Source organism: Primulina eburnea, chromosome 16 (assembly GCF_022965805.1).
Source record: "Primulina eburnea isolate SZY01 chromosome 16, ASM2296580v1, whole genome shotgun sequence".
Classification (NCBI taxonomy): domain Eukaryota; kingdom Viridiplantae; phylum Streptophyta; class Magnoliopsida; order Lamiales; family Gesneriaceae; genus Primulina; species Primulina eburnea.
The window spans coordinates 14,043,211-14,061,649 of NC_133116.1; the positions used below are offsets into that span (position 1 = coordinate 14,043,211).

Genomic DNA, 18,439 nt, shown 5'->3' on the forward strand with positions numbered 1-18,439 from the left:
GTTTACATCACAAATGCTAGTCTCAAGTTCGAACAATCTTTATCCTTATTTTAGGCAGCTGATTCCACTAGGAATCTGTTTAAAATATACGGTATACTTCCTAATGAGTTCTATGATCTTACGTTGCGACGCAGACCTCATGGTACCTATTGTATATTCAAGGACTTTATCTATGCAGCTTGCATGAATATACAGATAAAGTATAATGTCATAATCGAATAAAATCGTAAAATATTATTAAAATAAAGATTTTTTACGTTAGAGTCAATAAAAGCCCTAGCTACAAGTTGGCTTGTCCTCCTTGGTATCCTAGTCCTTGGGTTTGCTCGCGCAGCCTCCCATGATTATTATCGGGTTTGGTGGGACGATTGAGCTAAGCGAGCAAAGAGGGTGGTGCACAAAAAGCTTTTGCTTACTTTAATGCATTTCTTTTTCCTTGTTTTTCGATATTGAGGCTGAATCTTGAAAAAGGAGAGGGTGGAGTTTATATAAGTGTGAAGATGTTGGTACATGGGAGCCAGTTTGTGGACGATCTTTTCGGCTGGCATATTGTTTGGAAAGTGGGAGGCCTTGTTTTAGAAGGTAGTTATTAGGGTTGGAGGATGTTTTTCTTGTTCCAAAAAGGATTTTTGTCGGACTTATGGCTCACAAATACTTTGCTTTATTTAGCTCTTTTTGGAATATATGCTAACAACTGAAATATGTGTGAATTAACTATTATTATACATAATTTGATGACGGTTTTATGCATATTTTATTATCAAATAATGGTAATTATATAATATAATGTCAACAACAGATGTGCCACTACTCGACTCACAATTCTTGATGTTCATAAATAAACTATGCATTGATTATGTTTGTTTTTGCAACAAGAAATATCTTAAGGGAAATGGTGACCATTTTTTTAGAAACTGTTAGATGTTACGTTTTGTTGGCTTAATTTTTGAAATTATTTTGATAAGAAAATTTGAAATATTGATTTGAAAATTTTGGAGATAAGGAGATAATTGAAGGAGATATTTTGGTGTATATATATCTTTTGATCGTTGAAGATGTGCAGAAACATATTATATTGATTGATACGAGAAGATATGATGCAAGATTTGAAAAGATTATATATGTTTTAGTAAGCGAATCATTTGCATCTCATTTTTGCTTCAAATGTTCCTTTTGTCTTATGTAGTTTTCTTCTATTACTAACCTCTGGTCATAAGCTGCATAACTGGGTTGTCTTCTTTTAAAATTTTAAATTACAAGTGGTAAATGACTCCTCCCTGTAGCGTGGTCGGATGTAATTACTTGGATTCCCGTGGCATTTTGGTACGTAAATTCCAGATTTGGTGGTCAGTTTGTACATATTAATGAACCAATATTGTCTGTTTAGCATCCTTTTGTTGCATTTTGATACAGCAGTTGGAAATTTAAAAAGTTAAAGATTTGTTCGTATTAGCATATGAGTGCCATCCTCTGATGATGTAATATGATCGATATGTTTCACATGTCGAATTTAACATTATCTTACATCTGTTTGTCTCTTTTTTCTTTATATTGGCATATAGGCATATGTTCAATAACTAGAGAGCAGCAAATGAATTTGACGCAACTTGAGCAAGAGCTCCACTCCAGTGAGCTAGGCAGCAGGTTTTTCCTTGTTTTCTTTTGTTCATTTTATAAATGTTTTCAGTTTTTTCTAGGTTGCCTTTTTTTTACTTAGTGAATGAGTTTTCGTTTGTTGAAGGGGGTATTTATTTCAAGTTCAGGAGATCAAGCTCAATCAATTGGAGGAAACGGTGTGATTATCTCATATTGATCTCTGATGCTTAGGGAGGTGTTTCATTCAAATCTATCGAAGTGTTTTCTGCTAAATGCGTTCGTGTTGCTCAAGAAGAAAAAGGAAATAACTCAAGAGGGTTGTATCACTTTTTTTAAAAGGAGAAGTGGGTATATCATCGCTTGCTCAGTGGCTGGATTCGGAACACATTAGATTGAATTTGTTCTGTGTTTTTTCTGTCTCATTCTCTGAGCAACTTTTAGTTTCATGAAAATATTAATCTCATGTTTCTAGGTGCGTTTGACATTTGATATTGAATATGTAAGGTGTCTGGAGGACCACAACTGGCAGATTAGTGAGCTTAGAGGCGCTGTCAATTCACATGCTGGCGATGGTGAACTTCGCGTAATAGTGGAGGGAATCACTACATAATATGATGACATTTTTAGGTTAAAAGAGGATGCTGCAACGACCGACATCTTTCATATTTTGTCAAGCATATGGAAGACACCTGCTGAAAGGTGTTTCCTTTGGCTTTGTGGTTTCCGTTCATCTGAACTTCTAAAGGTGTCACATTTGTTTATTTTAGTTTTTTGCGTATCCCCCTAGTTTCATCATTAAGCTGATTTTCATTTGTACTGAATCCCTCCTTGTAAATGCCTGGAGCTTTAATTCATTTTGGTTTGTTTTCCCGAACAATATATAAATACATCTCGATTCAGTATTTGCTTAATATCTGGTTGGTAGGATATTGGCCTTCCTGGTTGCAGCTTCTTATAAATCATTTGGAACCATTAACTGAGCAGCAATTATTGGCCATGAACAATTTGCAACAGTCTTCTCAACAGGCAGAAGATGCATTGTCACAGGGAATGGAGACATTGCAGCACTCCTTGGCAGAGACGTTAGCCGGTTCTCTCTGCCCATCGAGTTCATCCGGAAATGTTGCCAACTACATGGGTCAAATGTCCATGTCCATGGGAAAGTTGGGAACTCTCGAGGGCTTCATTCGTCAGGCTTGATTTGTTTTATACTTCTACTGAGAACATTAAACCTTATTGCTTTTGCAATCTTATTTAGGTAAATAGGGGAATGTGTAGGACAAAAATACAATATAGTCTTATAAAACCTATCTTTGGATCTATTTATCTATCTGTTGACCTAACATAAAGTTTATTGCACTTTATGCTTGGATAATGAGGATGAAATTATTTAAATGACCAGCAAAATAAGTTAGTTATTTTGCTGTAGTCTTTGTGCAAACATGCTTTTAAGGTGAGTCTTCAACAACTTAGCGTTTAAGCAACATGATTGTTGGTTTCAGGCTGACAAATTGCGGCAACAGACAAATGCATCGTATACTGACAACTCGCCAGTCAGCTTGTGCCCTCCTTGCTACTAGCGATTATATCTCTCGGCTTAGAGCCCTTAGCTCTCTTTGGCTTACTCGCCCTCGAGAGTAACATTGTTCTCTAATTGCAGCCATGTTACCAATACGCGGTGTTGAATTCCGATGCAGTGTTCTTCGGTGAATTAATGTAGGAGACTGCTTTGTGCAACTCCGATGTGGTGTATGTGTAATTTCGAATTTGTTAGTTGTATTGATTGTATTACGGTCTAGTTTGATACTGAGTACATAGGTACTTTGAATGTATTCTCATTGGAAATGATGATTCAAATGTAATTTTGTGCTTGAAATTTGAATGAGAAGAAAAAAGGTGGTGTAAAGAGACTGATTATTAATATGTCTAGACTCCTGTATTTTGTGAAGGGGGCCATTTTGATATTGTTTTCTTAATACTGCAATCCACTTGTATACTGGAAAAATGAATCTACATGTTCATCGGTTCAAGTGTGAATAAGCTTGAATTCCCTAGCATAGCGTTGTGAATGTAATTTTTGGGAGAATGTTTGGCATAATCAATTCGACTCGATTTAGTTTGTGATCTCTGCATCATTAAACAATCAATGAAGTTTAGCTTCAGTAATTCAAAATTGATGCCAGTACCTAAATTCACCAAATAAAGGCTAAATAAATATCATAACTTGCCTGGCATTAAAATCAAAGGCTATGGAAGAACTTCCACGGAAGGAACAAAATAAAGAGAATCTTCAGTTGCCAACACTCGGTGTCAGTGCTCCAAAACTCTGATTTTCTCCAGCAGTTTTGCATATGTTGGTGGACATCAGCAGTCACGCGATCACCGGCCGATAATTTATATTGTTCAAACTTCAATTCATCGCACTTTAAAGCAATGTTTTTGCAGGCCCTGATGCTTCCTAATGGAGACGAAAATTGAATTAAGGTTTATGCAAGTATAATATGGTGCATTCAGATCGACCCTATTCTTCTAATCACAAAATTAACATATTTTGAATACCACCAGACATTATAGGATTACCGTTAGATTCAAAAGATAATGGATTCACAACTTACCACTTAAATCAAGCAAGTTGAAAACCACCGGACAGTTTCCTATACTCTTAACCATCGTCGTCGCAGCCCAAACCTTCTGGTACTCCTCTCTGGAAGTTCTAAAAATGCAGACTTTTGTAATTGGATTCACATACTTCACTGCAGAATAACAAAAACTTATCAGGCTTGAAGATGGCAAGTCACAGGCATACAGGCATGTAAACTAAAGATATAATAATCACAACTACTGTTCATTCATGAACTAAACAAACAAAGGAAGAGCAGACACCTTGAAAAGAATTCTGAGACAATGCTAGACCACATTCGCCAAAGTTCGCTTGAATGCTATCTTTGATTGCTTTTGATAGATTGAATTGAGTGATTATAATGGGTTCATCCAACATAAGATCTTTATTAGGATCAAGAAACACCTCCATCAACATGTATCTATTCTTAAACCCCACCATGTCGATCCACCTTCAGGCAAAAAGATAAGTGTTAAACTTAAGATACAACTCCATAAGAATCCCTCGTAGATTTAGATTCCTCTTTGTCAGGCCACGTCCTCCAATCACATTTAATTAACATGCAATTAATTTTTTTTATCAAAAGCAACGTACAAACGTTTAAAAATATACCTAAAAACTCGGACAACAATTTATATAAAAATAACTCAAATGACGATCTCAACAAACTCAAATGCACACAAACGAGTGTCGGCCAAGCACAATTGGGCTACGGTCGGCGCCCACTTGCATCGCTTTGGCAAGATTGGGTTGGGCTAGGATGGGTCGGCGCACACTTTCCGACAAAACCTGCGGCCACGACGAGAAAAAAAAGGATATGGCTGGAATCAAGAGGCGACTGCAAAAGGGTTGGGGATCGGGTTGTCTTCTTTTCTATTTGTTATTTCTATGGTATTCAGGAGTTTCCAAGATTTCAACAGGCTGGAAAATAGTGACAAGCCCATTGACTTAAAACTGGTAAAAAATTGCATAATCTATTGACTTAAAAAAAGTCTCTTGACTAAAATGAGCCTCTTAATTAAAACGATCTATCTAATAACTTAAATTTCAAAACTTACTCCTATTTTTGTCAACCGTAGGGGCGACTAGGCGGACGCTTAGTCCCCGCCTAAGCAGCCTAGGCTCTGGTCCGATGCCCGACTAGAGCCTAACGAATTTTAGAACCTTGGATGAAATTATATGTGAATAAATCATCTTTGAACTGTTAAAATAATTTTATAGGACGTGGAATAAAATATGAATAAGCAATAACATGTTTATTTAATTTATTAGTTTTGTGATTGAAATTATGATTAATTGATGAATTACAAATTTATCCTCTGAAAACAAAACTCAAGTGAATTACTTTCCCGCTGCCAGACACATCCATTTATTTGTCACAACTCCCTAAAACTACATTTTTACTTATGTGCACTCCTCTCTTTAAACTTAAGTGAACCTCCTTTTCCAATCCAACGAAGATATATGAATTGTTAGTATATCGTTTTCTCGTATATAAGATGTAGCGGAATTTGTAAAATTTTGTTTTGACATTCAAAATATTCTTGGGTGTTGTATGAGTTAAGATCATTAATAGGATACTTAGATTTTATTTATCTTTGCATATTTAACGTTGGCTCCAACTATCCCGGTGTTTAGGTGGGAATAGCTCTTCTTGTAAATCACTATGAACTTTCTTCAACATTTTAATCAGATCTATGATCAGAAATTTTGTTCTTCTCCAAGATTGTATTAGAAACTAGGAGAAATTTGTGTCGAGATGATTGCTGGAATTTTTCAAAAACCAGATGCGGTCGGCTGGTGATGTTGTGGTAGTTTCATGGCCGAGGCTTGTCTAACAAGAGGGAGAGGCGGCTTTTTGAGTTGTGTGAGGGAGAAGAAAATTCTAGCATCTAAAATATTACATCCATACCAATGAAACATGACATTAATATTATAAATGCTAGTCTCGAACGACATTTATTCTTATTTATGCGGCTGAATAGACTATGAACAAATGTAGAATTTACTGTACACATATTAATAAATTTCATGATCTAAGATGCAAGATAGAACTCACGGTATTAGAGTATATTCAAGGACTTTACTTATGCAGTTTGCATGAGTATGCAATTAAAGTAAATGTCATAATTGGATAAAATCTTAAAATATTATTAAAATAATAATTGTTTTTACATAAGAGTCAATAAAGTTCAAGCCACAGCCCACAAATTGACTCGCTGTATATATAAATTTTTTGTATAATATGTTATGTGAGTTCACTGTGTCATCTAAATCAAGTTGGTGAAAATGATAATGATATTATTTTTAGTTTGAATTTGTAAAATCGAGATTGTTATTTTTATTGAATAATGTAAAGTATTATTAATTCACATGCAAGTTATTTTCATTCACCAAAACTTTTGGGTATCAATATTATTTATTTTTCAAAAAAAAATATTAATAAATTGAGTTAAAATATTTTTTCCATTAGTAAGGATATTTGATGTATGATTCATCAAATGAAATGTATAATATCTTAAATTATTTAATTTTTTATTAATGTTTCATAATTTTTTTAAAATGTGTTTTTCATATGTTACTTTGGAGAATAAGATATTAATACAATTTTTCTCATTGAAAAGAGTTTGAGTTAAACAATGATTATTTATCGCATCTTTCAATTATGATAAATCATCGAGTTTCAAAGTCTAAATTAGATAAGTTTGGATGAGTTAGTACAGACCATCAACAACAAGTAAACATGTGATTGATATTATTATTGGAATAATTTTATCCTTATCATAGCAAGTGAGCACAACCTAATGTAAGTATTTTTGTGTTATCATTATTGTATTGTTCTCATGCGGTACTCGAGATGAGCCATCGTCAATTTTAGAAAACCGAGAGATACATACAAAATATAGCTAGCACTTCTTAGTTTACCTACACCATATGAGCCCAAAACAAGCTCATAACACCTCTTTTCTTGGCACACCTTGCAATAATCCAAAAACAAATTATACAGACATAGCACATTCAGCACACTGCACATACAATGAAATAAAACAAATTCTAGGCATATTCAACATAAAAAGCAAAAATAAACCAATACATAGTCATAACTCTTCTATCAATTTCAATTGCACTCTGCTCTCACATAGAACCTTCATTAGATCTTTCAAAGGTTAAGGTCGTGATCATATTAGTTCATATTCATCCGAGAACTAACATGGTGGATTGAGATGCAGACATGTACGCAGAAGAACCCTTCAAACCTTTGATACTGGCTAAAGCTTATACGAGGAAAAAAATGGGTTTTGAAATTCAATACGTGAAATTTTCAATCCACAGCATGCTCTAAAGAAACCAACAATGCTATTGTATGTGCAAAGAAAGCTTGATAGTTAAAAAATAAAGCTTTCACACGGATTTTGGTGGTAATGTCTAATAATTTTCTTCAAAAACAAAATTACTTAACTACGTCTATTATCGCTTACCTAAGTAAGAAGCCCAATCTGGAACCAACGCAGAAAAGTGATGGGTAGAACTGGCAGTACGACGATCTGCAAAGGGTTGACAGCGGAGGAGAGGTTTCGTCCTGCCACAGAAGCGATTCAACACAGAGGTAAATGAGTCCGGACCAAAGGCCCAAATAGTTAGGATATAATACGGCCAATGAAATTCCAATAATGAAGCCCTCAGAGCCGAATAATCTATTGGTCAAGTTAAATCTATTTCATTAAATAAGAAGCTCAAAATATATAATATTTATATTTTATTCAGAATAATTTTTTCTGGGAATTAAAGATTTAAAGTTCAAAATAAAAATTAAAAAAATATTTTAAATATATATTCGAAGGATCTCGAGATATAAATAGATCACTGGTCATGTTTAATCTATTACATTTATTATTTTCAGAAAGTAAATTTGCATTTCATCTCTTAATCGTAATTTCAATCACAAACTAATAAATTAAATTAAACATGTTATTGGTTATTCATACTTTATCCACGTCCCATAACATTATTTTAATAATTCAAAGATGATTTATTCACATATAATCTCAACCAAGGTTCTAAAATTCGTTAGGCTCTGATCGACCGTTAGACTAGCGCCTAGGCAAGGGACTAAGCACTCACCTAGGCGCTGCTAGGGATGTTAAAAACAAGGAGTAGTTTTTGAAATTTTATTTATTGGATGGACCATTTTAATCAAGAGACTAGTTTTAGGGACTCATTTTCAAGTCAATAGACTAGGCTCATTTTAAGTCAATGGGCTTGTCCTTGTACAAGCTCATTAATTGACCCATGTATATTAGTATTTTCTAACACATCTCCTCTCAAATCTCATAATGCTCTCAAATCTCATAATGCCTATAATATTAGCTATTCTCCAGCCCATTGAAATCTTGGAAACTCGGGAACATCTAAACTTGAGTTCCACGAGTCTCTTTTTCTGAAAATGAAGATACAACTATCTGAAAATGAAGATACAACTAAGTTAACAAGCTGCAGAAGACAAAAAAAAAACTCTAAAACACAAAATAAGTAAAGCCAAGTGAATTTTGTTCCCTCTTCCTTCCATCAACTACATAAATACTCTGCGCTCAGACCTCAATTTCCATTTCTTTAATATTTTTTACTCATCGTAAAGAAAAATAATGCATATTTTCCAAAATTTGTGGATCTGTAAAGAATGAAGGTTCGGACTACCACATTTTTTTCAAAGAAAAAAGTTAAAAGTGCCAAACTTGTACTAATCTAGAAATTTATTTATTTATAAGTATAAATATCTCACTTGTAACGTGGTGGAATACATAAATAAATTGAAGAGCTTATCCAAATCGAACAAAAATACACACAAATCAATTAAATATATCCACTCCCCCAAAAAGAAACATCAATAATAAACAGAAAGGGTAAAAAAACTCAAACACTGGGAGTCAGATCTACGGGAAAAAATCACGACAAATACAAAAGTACACAAAATCTCCATTCAAACAGGAGAAAACACACACAAGTCACACGTAAAAATCACATCTCAGTAATTTCCAAAGCAAAATCAGCTAAAAATCCCCATACCAGAGAACGAAAAAGCGGAGAAATCAAAGTAAAAGAACACTTACTCCGGTTATCGGAAAACCAAACTGCAGCCGCTTCTCCCTCTATATCTCTCACGCATACACACAGCAGCTCTCTCACACTCGCCGAGCAAACTTTGGAGTCCGAGGAACGAGAAAACGGGAGTATTTAAATTAGGTTGAAAACTATGTAATTGATAGGTAATAATCATATTATAAATTAGGTCTACAAAATTTTATATTTTTATTATTATTATTATTATTATAAATCAAAATACAGTTATTTAGTTGCTCTAATAATGACTACATATTATAAAAATAATAAATAGTTTCATATAATATAAACTGGTGATATTTAAATGTAAATGACTTCCAATTACAATTTTCAACACTGATCTTCACTATTTGAATAATAAATGAATCTTTTTTATATATAATATACTTAGACATGAACATAAGTTAAATCTAAAAATATTATACCCTATATTATGAAAATAATATAAATATTTTATTCTTCACTCTACTAAAAAATAAATATTCAATCACATATTAATTAACAATCTAAATAATATTTTAAAAATTTATTTATAAATATTTTAAAAAAAAAAAATCAGGTAGTACCCATATCGGAATAACTCAACCCGTGTCCACCCTTAGTTGTGGGTTCCAATGTCCTAAAAAAAATAGGGATGGTAATTCAAAGCAGCTCTTTTTATATATGTATATATAATTAATTTATACATTTATGTATGTCGGTATTTGCTAAATTACATTTCTTTATTTTAAGTAATTATTCAGAATAATTTTTCAGGGAATAAAGATTTAAAGTTCAAAATTTTTAAAAAAATTTATTTTAAATATATATTCGAAGGATTTCGAGATATAAATTTTCGCATGAAAATAGATAATTGGGTTTTGAGAGCTTCATTATTAGAATCTCATTGGTCTTATTATATGCCTATATGTTTGGGCCTTCCGTCCAGACACATTTATCTGTGTTGAATCTCTTCTACGGCGGGACGAAACTTCTCTGTCAGTTGTCATCCCTTCGTAGATCATCTTACGGCCAGTCTAACCCATCGCTTTTCTGCGTTGATTCTCGATTCGGCTTCTTACTTAGGTATGCGACAATAGATGTAGTCAGGGGCATAGCTTCACTAGGGTTGGCTTTATCGCAGCCTAGTCTCGTGATTAATATGTATATATAGTTATGTATTTTAGGAATTTTAGTTGAGCAAAATTTTTATATATGGATTTCTATGAGTTTTAAATAATCTAGCATTTGAACTTATTCGGTATTTATGTGGTTATCTTAATTTATATATTTATTCATTCTAATTTTACACTTTATATTATATATATATATATATATATATATATATATATATATGTGTGTGTGTGTGTGTGTGTGTCTGTCTGTGTGTGTTGTTCTGATTATAAATATGTATTTACATAAATATATTGAATAAACTAAAAATATATAAATAGTAAATAATAATAAAATTAAGTGATAATTATCAGAGTTCAAAATTGCATTACTAAATTATTTGAATGAATAATGTCATATGTACATTCAATTTTTTCTTACTTTACTATGAATTTATTTAAAAGTTCATTATTTTAAATGATATTTATCCTATATCTTGATATATTAAATTCTTGAGATGATTTTTAAAATTTCTCTAGTTCATAATATACAAAATATAACAAAAAAATTAAAAAATACATTAAATAATATTCACATTTTCAATGTCTAGCCCACCCTATTTTAAAATATTGGCTACGCCCCTGGATGTAGTCAAGTAATTTTTTTTTTGTATGAAAATTATGAGACATTATCCACCAAAATCGTTGTGAAAGCTGGATTTTATTTACACTCCAGCTTTCTTTGCACATACAATAGCATCGTTGGTTTCTTTAGGGCATGGTGTGGATTGAAAATTTCACATATTGAATTTCAAAACCCATTTTTTCCCTTGTATATAACTTTAGCCAGTATCATTTGTTTAAAGGGTTCAATGGGTTCTTCCGCGTACATGTATGCATCTCAATTCACCCTGTTAGTTCTCGGATGAATATGAACTTATATGAACATGAACTTAACCATTGAAAGACATAATGAAGGTGTTCTACGTGATAGCATAATGCCATTGCAATTGATTGAAGAGTTATGACTGTATTTGTTAGAGCACCCCTTCCTTTGTTTCGATCTCGAGCGGTTACACAAGTAGAAAAGAGACTTCACAGAGAGAGTAGAGAAATTAGAAGAAGACAAGAAGAACAGAGAGTCGAGTCAATAATTCTGGTCCCCTTTTCCTTCATTTTATTTGACTATTTATACTTCGGTACAAGTTTGTTGCTTTAATTGCTTTACAAGTAAAATCATGTTTTTCTTCTACGCTTTACAAAATTATTTGTTTGCATACACAGTGAGGTTTAACATTTCCTTCTAGTATGATTTATGGCTAATAAAATCCACCAATTGTCTCGGTGCTCCTTTCATATGTGTTGGCCTTTGTTGGTTCTCATCTTCTAGTATCGTATCATTGCCTTCCTCTTTAAAACTCACCTTGTCCTCAAGGCGGAAATCCGGATATAGTTGGCGAAAGTTACATCTTCCCATGAAGTTTCTTCCAACGGCAGACCCGACCACTGCACTAATACCTGCAAAGAGCACGAAGTCGGAAGACAAATTTTGCGATGATCTAAGACAGCCAATGGAGTCGGTAGGGGTTGGTTATTGGCGAGAGTAACCGGCGGTGGTAATGAGGTAACCATCTCTACATTCGGGCAAAACTTAAGGACGGAAATGTGAAAAACCGGATGTATCTTGATTTCCCTCGGTAAATCCAATTTTTATGCCACCACCCCCACACGCTTGATGATCTTGAAAGGCCCATAAAAACGCTTGCTCAACTTAGTAAACTTCTGGTTGCCAAGAGAAGATTGTTTGTGGGGATGTAGCTTTACATTACACCATTGCCCCACCTCGAAAACCTTATCCAAGCGATGTTTGTCAGCGTGGAACTTCATTCTTTCTTGAGACCTTGACAGAGTGTCACGTAAAGTGGAAAGTAATTCATCTCTATCCCGTAACAACGCATCTACAACCTCAATAGAGGAAGACCCGGGAACATACGCTGGTATAGAGGGTGGAGGCTTACCAAACATAGCTTTGAAAGGCGTCATTTTGATTGAAGAAAGAAACTTGGTGTTATAACAAAGTTCTAGCCATATCAAGTAGCGAGACCATTTTGCAGGTTGATGCATCACAAATGCACGCAAGCATTGCTCCAAACATCGGTTAAGGGCCTTCGTCTACCCATCCGTTTGTGGGCGATAAGCATTAGACATAGCCAAAGAAGTGCCACTGAACTTGAACAACTCAGTCCAAAACTTGCTCAAGAAGATGGGGCCTCGGTCCGAAACAATACTCTTTGGAAAAGAATGATGTTTGACCACAATTTCAACAAACAATGAGGCCATTGTCGAGTCTGTAAAACCGGACTCAAGGGTGCCAAAATGCGCATATTTGGAAAGTCGATCGACCACTACCAAAATGACAATAAACCCATTGGAAGAAGGAAGCCCTGTAATGAAATCCATAGAAATATTGTCTCACACGTTCATTGGAATCGGTAAAGGATGTAATAACCCACCAGGTTTGTCTGTGCAATATTTGGTCATTTGACACACAACGCATTCTACCACATACTGCCTAATAGCATATTTCATCTTCTCTCAGTAGAACCCAGGAACAATACGAACCAGCTTCTTGCGCACCCCTCCATGACCCGCAACCGGTGTGTTATGGAATTCGAACAAAACTTTGCGGATAATGGGTGAAGAAGGGCTGAGACAAATCTTATGGCCTTTATAGACCAACCCATCTCGACTGTAAAACGGAGTGTGTATCGAGGTGGAAGGGGTGGAAAGAAGGTTATGATAATAAAGATCACTTCCTCATTAAGTTGATAAATGAATAGAAAAGTGGGTATTGATATAGAAAAATTTTGAGCGGTGCTCTGATGGGAAGAAGGATCGCGTTCAAACTTTCGAGATAAGGGGTCCGACACAATATTATCTTTTCCCGATTGATATGAAATATCGAAATCATTCCCCAAGAGTTTAACGAGTTATTTTTGTTGCTCGGGAGTGTGAATAACTTGGTTTAATATTTCTTTGAGGCTATGGTGATTGGTTAAAATAGAAAAATGATGACCCAATAGATATTGGCTCCACTTAAGAACAGCTTGGGTAACGGCGAACAATTCCCGGCCATAAGTGGATGCATTAAGCAAATGTGAAGGAAGTTTCTTGCTGAAATAAGAAATAGGATGATCCTGCTGCAACAAAACAGCTCCGATGCCCAAGCTCGACGCGTCTGTTTGAATTTGAAAAGGTAGAGAAAAATTTGGTAAGTCCAAGACAGGGGCATGAACGAGAGCGTGTTTGAGCTGGTCAAAAGAATTTTGGGCTGCTAGGGACCAAGCAAAGCTATCTTTTTTTAAAAGCTCAGTAAGTGTAGAAGCAATAGTGGCATAGCCCCGAACAAATTTTCAATAGAATCCTGAAAGCCCAAAGAACCCCCTCAAAGCCTTCAAATTCTTGGGTATTGGCCAAGAAAGCACAACCATGACTTTTGTGGAATCTGGTTGAACTCCCTGAACAGAAAGGATATGCCCCAGGTAATAAATAGAGGTTTGAGAAAATAAGCATTTGGATTGTTTAGCAAAAAACAGAATTATCTCGAAGGCATTTTAAGACAGTTGTGAGATGAATAAGATGATCAGGAAAAGATTGACTATAAACCAAAATATCGTCAAAGAATACAATGACAAACCTACGAAGAAACGGTTTGAAAATAAGATTCATGGAGGCTTGAAAAGTGGTTGGGGCGTTAGTGAGGCCAAACGTCATTACAAGGAATTCAAAATGGCCATCATGGGTGCGAAAGGCTGTTTTGGGAATGTCAAGGGGGTTAAAACGGATCTGATGATAGCCAGCTCATAAATCAAGCTTAGAAAAGATAGTTGCACCATGTAATTCATCCAAGAGTTCATCTATCGTAGGGATAGGAAACTTATCTTTAATTGTGACATGGTTAAGGGCTCTATATTCCACACAGAAGTGCCAGATGCCCTCTTTTTTTGACCAAAAGAACTGGGGATGAAAAAGGACTTTGGCTATGGCGAATGATGCTTGATTCAAGCTTTTCTATCTCAACTTTTTGCAAATGAGCATATCTATAAGGCTTAAAATTGACTGGCTTGGTGTGAGGAAGTAAATGACTAGAGTGATCAATAGTGCGATGGGGTGGCAAGCTGTTCAATTACATAAAGACATCCTGGTACGACTGTAGAAGAGGTGCTAATGACTCTGGTGTCGATTGACTGGGAGTACTAGCAGAAGCTGAAGCCGACATAGCAATCAGTTGAAAGCATTGGGCAATACTCTCAGTTTGTGTCAAACGCCGGAGTTTATGTGATTGGACTTCCTCCACTTGTAACGGCGGTTGGCCTTGTAGGCGAATTAAGTTGCCATTATACAAAACTACATATAGAGCTGCTTATAGTCCATGATAATGCGACCCAAGATCTGTAGCCATTGGAACCCTAAAACCACCTCGGCCCCCTGCAACTGTAACACATAAAAATCCACCTCAAATGATTCATCATTCAGTTGAACGATTATCTTCGGGCAGTACCCTCGACACTCCATTGTCTCCCCGTTGCCAATCAAAACTGAAAAATGAGATGAAACAACAATAGGAATCTTCAAGAACTTGACAAGGCATTCTTGAATAAAATTGTGTGAGTCCCCATCAACTAGTGTTTGCATCGGCAACCTCGAGATCTTACCCTTAAGACGTAAAGTCCGAGGACAAACTTGACCAGCCATGTCATGAAGACTAATTTCAGGGAGATGATGCCCCTGGCCCGTAGAGGGTTGCTTAATTGATACCTCCTGACCGCCACCTTCTTCTATTGTATCATCTTCCTCTGTCACAAACAAAAAAAACTGTCCTTTGGACTTATGACCGATAAAAAATTTCTGATCACAATTATAGCACAACCCCTTCTCTCGTCGACAAATCGTCTCCGTTGGCGTAAGTTTTTTTATGGCATAAGGTTTCTTTCGCCCCGGTGGATTGGGAAGTAACGGGGGAAGTGCAGCTGGTGTTGACACAGAATGGTGAACAACAGTTTGTGCCTTATCACACCCGTTATGGTAATACATAGTGGAATCAGAAAAATTATCATCATACAACTTAGCCAATCCCATAGCCTGAATTAATGATTGTGGCCTATAGACTTGGGTTTCCTTCCAAATATCACCATGTAACCCCGAGACAAAACAACTAATCAATACATGTTGTGGCACTCCGAGAATATTGTTAGCAAGTTGTTCGAATTGGAGTTGATAAGTAGCCAAAGTTCCTGTTTGTGTGAGCTTACTAAGCTTCCCAAAATTATCCTCATACTCGGACGGACCAAAATGTTTGGTATTCTCAACTAGAAATTCTGACCATCCGTGAATCAAACCATTACGACTCATCCAATCAAACCAATCCAAAGCATCCCCATCCAAATGGAAAGAAGACACGATTAAGCGCTGAGGTTCTGGTGTTTGGTAGTAATCAAAGTACCTCTGGATTCGTGCAACCTAGGCTGAGGCATGGTTAGAGACTGATCATTGACAGTAGAAACTATGTTGCCATCAGAGTTGACCATACCGGTGGAGTAGAAATTCTGAAGTTCTTTTGGGTAGATTTCTTGAGATGATTTTCCCAAGAACGTCCGTAATCCAGCAGTCTCAAGTTTTTTAAAAACTTTCTTGACATCATCATCCCCGAAGGATAGTATTGACCCAAAATTGATAGCCATAGCATTTAGCATAGAAGCGGGAATTTGAGTTGTCATTGAGAACTGAATGAATTCCTGAAAAGAAAATTGAATGATGAAATTTGTTCTTGCTCTCAAAAGATTGTGGATAAGCGTAAAGAGAAACTGAAATGGAGCGGGTAAAATCCTTTTGTAAGTGACTGTTCGAATTTTTGGACATGTGTCAGTCCAAGAAAATTTTAAATAAATTCGTGTGTACGTGTGCCAAATGTGTGTGTATTTGGACGGTTTCAAAGGTGTCCACGTTGACACTAATCATTTACTGAAAAATAGCATTTAATTCTTGAAAGACAGTCACGTCACTTGATTTTGAATATAATAGGTTTAATTAGTTAACTTATATGAGAAGATTAGTGAGAAGCTCAATTGAACGATCAGTTGTTACTGTGTCCTTTCAGTTGAGAGCTGACTAATCAATTGTCTTTTCAGTTAACCTCTTAAAACCAATATTCCCCCTAAATAAATGCATAAAATAATTAAAACGAAAAGTAAATATCAGAGATGTTATTTGCTGATGACACGTTGACGACCCTTCAGCTTCCTTGAAAGTCTGCTATAAATAGAAGTGACATTGTTAGTTTCAGTCATATTGGTGGAAGAAGGAGAAAACATAAAAAATGGCAGATGCGAGTGGCTCGAGTGGTTCTCTATTTTCTCTAGAAGTTAGGAAGGCACCTATTGAAGATGAAGTCTTCTACACCAGTCTTCCCTAATGGGAAAAATTACAGGAGCTTGAGTTCCTGTAAAACTCTGGAGAGGCTACCATTCCCAGACTGGTGGAACAGTTGACAGAAGTGCGGGAGCGCTTGAATATCGCTGTTTGGGTGGACGTCTTTAAAGATGGTCATATTCATCAGCTGATGCTTCAAAAGGAACTGGAGATTCTCAATCGCATAGCTTCTTCTCATAGCTTTTGTAAGACGTCTTCCTCAGCTCTATCAGTTTGGTTGAGAATGTGGATAGACGATGTAGAGGAAAAATATGACAATGTAATCCAAGCGAATATTTATCGTTGAATGAAATGTTTATTTTGGTGTAACTTGATGTTTCTTTTTCCTGCAAGTAATAAGTTTTAATAACAGATGAACTAATGAACTGATGAAACACTAACTGATAGAAGATTAACTGCCATCAGTTGAGAGTCATATAAATAAACAATTAACTGAAGAATCAGTAGATGACAGTAAAAATGAAAGATGAATTAAGAACCAAGACAACAATAACAACTGATTAGGATAAATCAATTAATTCAAGTATATTGCGAAAATGAGAAAACTTAGTCTCGCCCAATGGTTTGGTGAAATATCAGCTGCTTGCTGCTCAGTTGAGACGTATTCCAGTCTGATGTTCTTCTTCAGGGCATGATCTCTGATGAAGTGATGTCTGACATCTATGTGCTTAGTCCTGGAGTGAAGAACTGGATTATAGGTAATAGCAATTGTGCTTGTGTTGTCATAGAATATGGGAGATTCCTTTGCATCAACACCATAATCTTTCAGTTGTTGCTGAATCCAGAGCAGTTGAGCACAGCAGCTTCCAGCAGCAAGATATTCTGCTTCAGTTGTGGAAGTTGCTATAGATGTTTGCTTCTTACTGAACCAAGAGATCAGTCTTTCTCCTAGAAACTGACATGATCCACTTGTACTTTTTCGATCAAGGAATCCTGCATAATCTGCATCTGAATATCCAACTAAATTGAAAGATGAATCTTTAGAATACCATAACCCAACATTTTGTGTGCCCTTAAGATATTTCAAAATACGCTTGGCAGCTGTAAAATGTGATTGCAAAGGATTTGCTTGAAATCTAGCACACATGCATACAACAAATACAATATCAGGACGACTAGCAGTTAGGTACAATAATGAACCTATTAAACCTCTGTAAAGTGTCGTCGCAACTGATATTCCACCTTGATCAGTGTCTAATTTAACTGATGAGCTCATGGGAGTGCTTGCAGCTGAACATGATTCCATGCCAAATTTCTTCAGTAATTCCTTAGTGTATTTGGTTTGACTGATAAAAGTTCCTGAATCCAGTTGCTTCACTTGTAAACCAAGGAAGAATGTCAGTTCACCCATCATGCTCATTTCGAACTTATCATGCATTAACTTAGCAAACTTCTCGCATAATTTGGGGTTAGTTGACCCAAAGATAATGTCATCAAAATAAATTTGAACGAGTAGAATATGATCATTCTTGGAGAATTTGAACAAGGTCTTATCAACTGATCCAACCAAGAAATCGTGATCAGT

At 35.5% G+C, this 18,439-nt stretch overlaps 1 protein-coding gene, 1 long non-coding RNA gene and 1 pseudogene across 2 annotated transcripts; 1 reads left to right on the top strand and 2 right to left on the bottom strand.

Moving 5' to 3' along the window:
- Positions 1-500: 500 nt before the first annotated feature.
- LOC140816057 (transcription factor TGA2.2-like) lies at positions 501-3,666 on the top strand (annotated as a pseudogene).
- A 237-nt stretch (positions 3,667-3,903) lies between these two features.
- On the bottom strand, positions 3,904-5,153 carry LOC140816470 (probable ribonuclease P/MRP protein subunit POP5). Its single transcript, XM_073175766.1, is given in 5 exon segments — positions 3,904-3,938; positions 3,941-4,054; positions 4,212-4,349; positions 4,480-4,667; positions 4,829-5,153. Coding segments are annotated over 4 exon segments (462 nt in total). The 5' UTR covers positions 4,658-4,667; positions 4,829-5,153; the 3' UTR covers positions 3,904-3,906.
- Positions 5,154-6,920: 1,767 nt separating this feature from the next.
- LOC140816473 (uncharacterized) lies at positions 6,921-9,396 on the bottom strand. The gene is made up of 3 exons (XR_012114596.1): positions 9,325-9,396; positions 7,696-7,796; positions 6,921-7,193 (listed from the first exon to the last, which is right to left on the bottom strand). It is a non-coding gene; the product is annotated as an uncharacterized lncRNA (long non-coding RNA).
- Between the last annotated feature and the right edge of the window lie 9,043 nt (positions 9,397-18,439).